Source organism: Piliocolobus tephrosceles, chromosome 4 (genome assembly GCF_002776525.5).
Source record: "Piliocolobus tephrosceles isolate RC106 chromosome 4, ASM277652v3, whole genome shotgun sequence".
Classification (NCBI taxonomy): Eukaryota; Metazoa; Chordata; class Mammalia; order Primates; family Cercopithecidae; genus Piliocolobus; species Piliocolobus tephrosceles.
This window is the reverse complement of record NC_045437.1, coordinates 117,357,484-117,366,593: the sequence shown is the minus strand read 5'-3', so window position 1 is coordinate 117,366,593 and position 9,110 is coordinate 117,357,484. Positions and strand designations below refer to the sequence as shown.

Below are 9,110 nucleotides of genomic sequence, written 5' to 3'. Positions count from 1 at the left end.
GAATGCATTGAATTATGCTTTCAGTGTTAAAGTAAAAGGTTTCAATGATCCTTCTAGTGAAGTCTGTTGTGGAATACCATTTCCCATGGAACTGAGGCCATTTCCACAACTTTGCACAGAACTTGCAGTCTCGTTCTTCCCTTGGATCATGACAAATAAGTCTCACACAGTGCCGTAATACTTGTGGATTCTTTTGTAATCTTTGTAATCTTAATAAGGGCATTATGAGAAGACGACTCCATGTTTTTTTAGTACTTCAAACACATTGGGATGTAACAATGAATGTCAACTGTAGGAATGGTTGTTTCGTTTTAAGGAATAAGCATGTTGGGGAAAGATGATGAAAATGTACTACTGAAAGTTATACACTTCCATAGGCAAATGGGATTATGTGTTGAAGCATAGTCCTCATGCTTAATAAACTGACTGAAATTGTAGAAATTACACCTAGGAACTGAGCTAGGCCAAATTGCCATTTTTGTTTAGATAAGAGAGTTTTGGAGGTAGTAGTGAGGGGATAGAACCTTAAAACTGCTTCCAAACAGTATTTTGGAATTGAAGTCTTGGTGACTAGTGAAGAACATCAAAGTTGGGTATTTCAATGTGCCAAGTTTGGGTGAACTAGGTTCGGTTTGCCTCTTTCATAACAATGTAAACACAATGGTGTAGTTAATTAAATTCTGGGTGGATAGGAGCAGGACTGATAACTGTGTCTTGCCCTTCGCCCTGTTTTTTTCAGAACCAAATAACAGAAACGTATATGTGTGTACTGTATCTGCCTTTCCACCACATTTTTATAACACTGTATTCCACTGCCTGCTTTTTAAACTTCTTTCCCTAGGATTTGTCCTACAGCTTAGTATTGTGGTTGACAACAATACTAGGGCTGACAACACAGAAGTCACAAGAGAAGAGTGGAAGGGCAAGAATTCAAAGCATTTGTTCATACAATGTGGCAACCTCTTTTGCATAGTTGCGTAGGATCCTGTTTGTAATGCTAATCATAAATATTCTGTAGTTTGTTTTTTTTTCTCTCTCTCTCCCAACTGGAGCTATGACACTTTTTATTGGATTCAGTCTTGTCTCTTGTCTAGAAAGAACTTTATCTTGTTGACGCATGAGCTGTTTAAAAATTATCCTATTAAATGTTGGTTAATAGTTGTGCAGTTTTTCATTTCAGAAGGAAAGGCAATGCAAATTTTGCCTTTGTTTTCTGTCACCTTCCAACCCCTGAGCACTTCTAGTCAGATACAGATTCATCAGTGTATGCAACATCCTTTGTAATTTAAAATAAAAAAAGATGAAAAGAAAAGGTTCTGAATTGTTTGCCTCGTATTTTCACCCTTCCTTTCTGTACTTGTATCATGCTTACCTAGGTAACCATCCACTCCTCAAAATAACCTATTCCAAAGAAATTCCAAATCACAGAGAGTGGAGAACTGCTGGTCTGCTGCTCCTCTCGTGGTAATAATCAAAGAGCTAACATTTTTTTGACACGATAGGTTGATTTTTCAATATTTTACTGACATTTAGCTATTAGATAGAATTATTTGTTGATACAAGTATTTGCATTCTTCACAGTTTAGAGGATATTCTTATTTCTCCTCTTTGAATCTTTGGGCAAGTGTTCTCCATGGGAAATAAAATACTTTGAGTCTCTCCTGATTTAAACATTTGTATGTGTTTGTGTGTTTAATCATTCTAAGTAAGTCTCCCAAGCTAAGCTGGGCATATACATAGAGCCTTAAGTCCAGAGACCTAAGTAAAGGCTACCATCAGAGTATGTGGCTGAAAGTCAGCCAGCAAATATTTGTGGAGCACTTAGACTCTGCCAGGACCTGTGCTAGGTACTGGGCAATAGAGAGATGAAAGAGAACTCCAGGAACTCACAGCCAGCATGTGAACAGGACTGCTGAACAACACAGGAGCTGTTACAGACATGCAAAGGGCTCCAGGTACATTATCGTTGCCGAGGTGTTTTCAAGGACACAGGTACCACATCTAGTGGCATATTTTAGAGAATTGATAAGACTTGTGTTCTTAGTATCCTGGATCCTTGAAGAAACCCTCTGTTTCATGTGAGTGACATTGGGGCCATCAAGAAACAAAGGGGAGGGACATGACCTCCCATGGACTGGTTCTGCATCAGGACTTACCTCTCAAGACCACTGCTCACAGGAGCTTCTGTCAAGGTCTTGAGACTGTTAAAGGGCTGGGTGAGCCAGATCAGTATAGTCCTTAGGAACTAAACCTGTGGATAGCATCCAGTTAGATGAGTCATTCAGTTGGTGAGCTGTTGAGCCACAGTACAGTGGAGAATTTGAAGAAAAAAAAAAAATTGGCTGGGAAATACTATAATATCCCAGCTAAAAGGTTCAGAGCAGGAAGAAGGTGTTAGCCCTAGGGGAGGAAGTGGCATTCCTTAAGGACTCCCCTAGGTGCTTTTTTGTTACAGGAAACTCAGCTGCTACTCTCAAGGGCCCAGTGAGGCTGGTGGTCATGTACATTTTACAAAAGAGACTAGACTCAGGTGAGGAGACTAGCCCCAGACCTACCTTATATGATTATAGAACTCCAACCTCAGTTGGCTTGCTCCACTGCAGAAATAATTTGTATTCATCTATTTGGGATCAGGCCAAGTCACAGTATTTGGAAGGATGTCTCTGTAGCGGGGGATAAAGGCCTTAGAATCTAAAAACCAAAAAGAAAGCCAAAACCTAGCAGATAAACAAAAGCTAGTCTCAGGATCAGTGGGTAAAGGTGATAGGGGAAGCAAAACAGAGTTAAGAGGAATCAGTAATTGGATGTAATGATCACCAGACTGCGTATCTGTTCCTCGGAGATGGCCTCTAGCTTAAGGTTTAGGATTGGGTCTCCTTATTGGAAGGAAGTATATTGGAGGGTAGAGAAAAAAGGGAGTTTATGTTTTTTTCTTTAACTGCAGCATACAGATGCAACTGGGGACTGTTGATTGCATACAAATATCCAACAAGAAGCATGATGTGAAAGGGTCCTAAGGGCATATGCGCAGGTCTGCCAACTGCTGGCTTTGGGGCTTCTCTGCTGTCCTAAATAGGGAGCTTCTATGTGAGTATCCAAAACACTGGAGTGACCTGAAGAAAGTAAACCTCAGTTTCTTTACAAGGTTTTAACCTTAAAATATTACCAGGCATAAACTTTATAGAATAACTTAATAACTAATAAACTTAATGTATACAAGGCCTAGGATAAAGAAAACTTTGAAAGTACCGTGGACACAGAAGGAAACTGAAATAAATTGAAAGATACACCAAGTTCTTAAACAGGAGCAGTGACATAAAACTAACAATGCTAAGTTAAATTAAAAATGTTGCTAAAAAGTGTAATGTCATCCTAAGAAAACATACCAAGAGGTTATAAAAAAAAAGTTTACGCAGGGATAAAATAGCTGAAAGATGCTGGTAGGCAGTGGGGGTGAGGGGGCAGTGATGCGGGGGACAAGAGGAAGAGGTATTTAATCCTAGCAGATATTAAAAGTCATTATAAAACCATAGTAGTTAAAACTCATTTTGATGCATGAATAGGCCAGTCAAACAGAATAGAAGGTCTAAAAGTAGACTCAAATATATACGACAATTTAGTATGGCAAATGTGACATCCAGAACCAGTGAGAAAAAGGTAGACTCTTCATTAAATAGTATTGGAATAACTGAGTAATCTCCCGAAAAAGTAAAATTGGGTCTATATCTCACACCACAAGCCAACATACATTTCAAAATAGATAATCATCTAAGTGTAAAAAAAAAAAAAAGCCACAAAAAACCACCCATAGAAACACTACAAGGTAATGTGGGCAATTCCTTTAAATCCCTGTAAGTGGAGAAGGCTTTTCCAACTTGGACCCTGAATCCAAGAATCATAAATGAAGATTGATAAATTCAGTGTAAAACAAGATTAACAAAATGTTTAATACCAAAACACCATAAGCCAAATCAAAATTCTATAGACTTTTTAAGGCTGTAGATGTCTTTTAAAAAAAATAGAAAAGCTTTGAAACTCATCTCTAAGGACTAATCCTCCTATAGAGTTCCTGGAAACGGATTTGAAAAAAACCAACAACCCAATAGAACGACGAGCAGACAATAGAATAAATACAAATAGCTCTGAAGCATAGGTAGAGTTTCTCAGCCTCCTTCACGGTCAGATAAGTGCAAACTAAAGAAGCCCTTTTCACCTAATCAGATCGGCAAAACTTTCAATGTTTGTTAACCTATCATGTTGACGAGGCCACAGGAAACAGGCATTTATGCCATGTTGCTGGAGGGAGTATGGATTGACATAATCCCTAGGAAGAGCAATTTGGTAATACGTCAGAATTTTTTTTTTTTTTTTTTTTTTTTTCTTTTTTTTTTTTTTTGAGACAGAGTCTCGCTCTGTCGCCCAGGCTGGAGTGCAGTGGCCGGATCTCAGCTCACTGCAAGCTCCGCCTCCCGGGTTCACGCCATTCTCCTGCCTCAGCCTCCTGAGTAGCTGGGACTACAGGCGCCCGCCATCTCGCCCGGCTAGTTTTTTGTACTTTTTTAGTAGAGACGGGGGTTTCACCGTGTTAGCCAGGATGGTCTCGATTTCCTGACCACGTGATCCGCCCGTCTCGGCCTCCCAAAGTGCTGGGATTACAGGCTTGAGCCACTGCTCCCGGCCTACGTCAGAATTTTTAAATGCATATATCCTTTGACCTAGCAACTCCATTTGCTGTGGGCAACTCATTATTCCTCTCTGCCCCGTTTTTATCTCACAGAGTTGTTGTGAGAGTTAAGCGAGACACACATGAAGCACTTAGTACAAAGGTCCTGGCACATAGGAAGTGCTCCCAAAATGTTGGCTAGTAGTAGAATAACAGCAGCTAATGGGCATTGAGATCTTACCATATGCCACATTAGCACACTGTGCTTGGTGCTTTTCATGTATTATCTCATTTAATTATCCAATCTGTGAAGTAGGTGCTACTGATTATCACCAGTTAGCCTCTGAGGAGACTGAAGCACAGGCATGCAATGCTGTGGACAGGATTTGAGCCTAGGCAGATGCCAAGCCTGGGATACACTGCCTCTCTATTAGGTGCAGTGGGGTGATGAATACCTTACGAGAGGGTGTGTAGAGGCCTGTAGCAACACAGACAAGCACAGAGCCCTGCTTACAACAGGTGGGAGCCATATTGATTTTTTGGGGGAAAAGATGGCTTTCAGTAGAGGCTGTGCCACTTTCAAGATAGGTAATCTTGCGACAGGGTTGGTTGGTTGTTATTTTAATCTACTTTCAGCTTATCTCCTGAAGTGTGATACTAGTGTAGTGCAATTTCAAGGGTGGTTGTGAGGATTAAGAGAGATGAACATTCAGGTCCTAAGCATTTAGGTCCTCACAATCTATTCTTGCTGAAGCGACCTGAACAAAAGCAGATGGAGTGGGGTCGAGTAGGGGAAAAGCTTTCTAGGGAGAGGGAACACCACATTCTAAGACTACACATCCAGAAAGAGCTTGAGCAATCCAGGAAGGGCGCAGGGTGGGGTGGCTGATGACCTTGAGGACCAGCTAAGAAACTTGGATTATTTACTAACAAAAATAAAAGAGCCACCATTTGTTGAGGGTTTCCTCAGACATTTCCATCAAAACTACGTAAATCCATCAAAACTACCCCAGCAAGGTAGATTTAATAAATCCAGTTATATACAAAAGGGAACCACCAGAAGCCATAGAAGGGCTGCACACGGAGGCGACTTGATCAATTTCGTGTTTTACAAAGATCCCTCAGATCATGTGTTGGAGTGATAGGAAGTACTCTACTGTACTGAACTCCATACTTTAAAAAATACATAACATTTATCATTTTCTCTTTTACTCCACAATTTATACTCACTGTAGAAAATATTAAAAATATAAGAAAGTTTGAACAAAAAATTGTCACTTGTACTTTCCAGAGACATCTCAATTGATACTTTTCTTCCAGTCTTTTTTTTCTGTGCAAAAAATATATAGTTATTAGAATGCCTGACAGAAGGAAGATGGAAAGAGACCACTGTGAAGCATTATTGATATTCCCTCTTCTCTTCCTCTCCATGATATTAAGGCCATACCAAGAGGAGAGGCTGATTTCCCTACACGTGTCAGGGAAAGTCCCAACTCTGCGCAGGGACCCAAGCTTGCCATTTTCACCGGTCTCTAGGGGGCGCTGCCCCGAGACTGGGCGGGGAAGGAGAGAAGGCGGTGCGAAAACGCGTTTGAACTTGGGCCCTGCCGCCGCCCGTAACCGGCGTCCCCAACATGGCGGCTCCTCAAGATGTCCACGTCCGGATCTGTAACCAAGAGATTGTCAAATTTGACCTGGAGGTGAAGGCGCTTATTCAGGTACTGATCCCGGGACCCCTGCCGGGCTCCAGCAGCCCTAACCCAAGCTCTGCTGGTCTGTGAGCTCGGTAGTGTCACACCCGAACTTTCCCCACTTGGTTTCCCAGGCCACTGGCTCCGCCCCATGGCCGGCTACCCGCCCTCGTCCCCATTTGGTTGTGTCCCCGTGACTGCTGGCCTTGATCCTTTTTCCGGGTGCCGCTGGATCGCCCATCTCCAGAGCACCCAACTGTTCTCCGCCCCTGACCCAGCTACTGCTTCGAGGCTCGGCTTTGCCACTTCCACTTGCAGCCCTGGTCGTCGCCCCGCCCCTGACCACCTCACAACCTACCTGCCACCCTGCTTGGCCCCGCCGTCTGACGCTGCTTCCCCATCCTCTGGTAGCGCCCAGTAGGCAGCTAGCCCCGCCCCCTGCTGGCCAGCTCCCCTGGCATCCAAGGGCACCTGGCTCGGGAGGCACCAGGTGAAACGAATGTAACCCGGACGGTAGTTGTGATTTTATGTTTGAGGAAATCGAGTACGGCGCCAAGGCCTAGGTTAGAAGGCAGGCCTGGGTCAATGGCAAAACTGGGACCTGGGCTGGGAAAGTCAACCTAGGAATAACACCTTGGAGTGTTACCCCGTTTGAACAGAGAGGAAATGAGGTGTTTTCGCCTTAAGCCATTTAAGGGTAGAGGTAAAATAAACGAGTTGACGTAGACAAGAATTAGGAATGTAGACACGGTTCCATGAGTTTAGCAAAAAGAAACCAAGAGTTTTAAACTTTGTTTTTTTGTTTTGTTTTGTTTTTTGTTTGTTTTTGAGACAGAGTCTCGCTCTGTCGCCCAGGCTGGAGCACAGTGGCACAATCTACTCACTGCAAGCTCCGCCTCCTGGTTTCATGGCATTCTCCTGCCTCAGCCTCCCGTGTAGCTGGGACTACAGGCACCCGCCACCACGCCCAGCTCATTTTTGTATTTTGTTTAGTAGAGACGGGGTTTCGCCGTGTTAGCCAGGATGGTCTTGATCTCCTGACCTCGTGATTTGCTCCCCGCGGCCTCCCAAAGTGCTGGGATTACAGGCGTGAGCCACTGCGCCCGGCCTAAACCTTGGTTTTTAAAGCAAATCATTTTCAACAAAGTCACTAAACATTAGATGTAGACTCAGAGTTTGTAACAAGGTGTGGCAAAAAGTGCAGGAAAGTAGGGCTCCCCAGATAAACCAGATGCAGAATAAACCAAATTAGATGCAGAATAAACAAATACGGTGCAAAGAAGTGTGATTAAATTAATAACCAGAGAAAAAGTGAAATTTGATGCAGATATTTAAAACTTCTTGAACTTCACTTCTCTGATGTATACATTACAAAACTTGTGGGCCAGTTATAGAAAAATAAACTTAGGTTTCATACAAATGAAATTACATTTTCACATAATCTAAATTGCTTAGACACCCTTCTGTACTCTTTCTAACATTTGGGTTCTTGTGATTGCTGATGAGAAAGATTGATTATAGCTGGATGTATTACACCCTTACCGTGTTCCAGCAGCTCTGCTAAGTGCTTTACATACATACATAATCTATGATGTTCTCTGAGGTAAGTAGGGTTGTGATGAGGAAACTGAGACACAGAGAATTTAAATAACTTCCCAGGTAACTTTACACAGCTAATAAGTTGCTACAGCCAGGATTCGAATCCACATGGTCTGTCTCCAGAGCCTGCTCTGAAAACTGGCACCAGTAATTCTGAATGTCCAGCAACAGATTCTAAATCTACCCTTAAACATGTTTATATAAACACTCTAACTTATCACTGACGGTTTGTAAAATCACACTGAAAAAGTTAATCTCATCATATGAGGCCAGATCTTTAAACATCCTGATCTTACAAGTTGGAAGGATCTAAGGTTCTAAAGTTACAGTATAACTTTCGCATGTCCATTCTTGTTGGGCATATAAGCTGTTTTAAGCTTTTTCATACTGGCCAGGTAATGTTTTGTTAAAAAATTTAGGCACTAAAAATTAGGTCAAAGCAGTTGTGTTTCTTTCTAGGCTTTTATATTAATTCAACATTAATCTAAAGAGGAATGAGAAAAATGCCAATGATAATGTTTTTGCTTGTGTTGCAGAGGTAAACAGCAAAGATCAGGATGAATTATAGTCAGTATCAGTACATTAATATTAGTTGGTCTAAACTAACTCTCTCACTGTATGGATGGTGTCATTTCATTTCATTGCCTTGAGAAAGGCCTTTCATCTGTTCAATGTCTCCTAGGATATCCGTGATTGTTCAGGACCCTTAAGTGCTCTTACTGAACTGAACACTAAAGTAAAAGAGAAATTTCAACAGTTGCGTCACAGAATACAGGTGGGTATTCTCAGAACTGAGATGCTGAGTGTCTATCAATGAAGGGGGCTTAGTCCTGGGTATACCCTCTGCTTGAGAGCCGTCTGGGTTCTTCAAACACCAGCTGATGGGAGCAGTCAACACTTAGACAGTGAGGGTGACTCTGTACTAACCTGCTCTCCAGGTAAAAACGAGAAACTTTAGCGTGCAGAACACTGCCAGCTGTGTCAACAAGTGAATGGCAGGAACACCATTACCCTTGGAATTTTTGAAACCCTGGGGCCACTTCAAATACTTTCTCTTCTCTACCATTCTTTCTACCCTATTCATTCATTCACTACCTCAATCCATCACACTCCTGGGGTTTTTTTTTTTTTTTTTTTTTTTTTTTTTTTTTTTTTTT

The 9,110-nt window shown here is 42.0% G+C and overlaps 1 protein-coding gene across 1 annotated transcript in view; it reads left to right on the top strand.

Annotated features, from left to right (window-relative positions):
• Positions 1–6,221: 6,221 nt before the first annotated feature.
• The window catches only part of BNIP1 (BCL2 interacting protein 1), a 21,412-nt gene continuing 18,523 nt past the window's right edge, over positions 6,222–9,110 (top strand). Inside the window, exons 1-2 of the mRNA XM_023218957.2 lie at positions 6,222–6,381; positions 8,636–8,728. Of these exons, the coding sequence (XP_023074725.1) occupies positions 6,298–6,381; positions 8,636–8,728 (177 nt within the window). The 5' untranslated portion in view covers positions 6,222–6,297. The remainder of the gene's footprint in view (positions 6,382–8,635; positions 8,729–9,110) is intronic.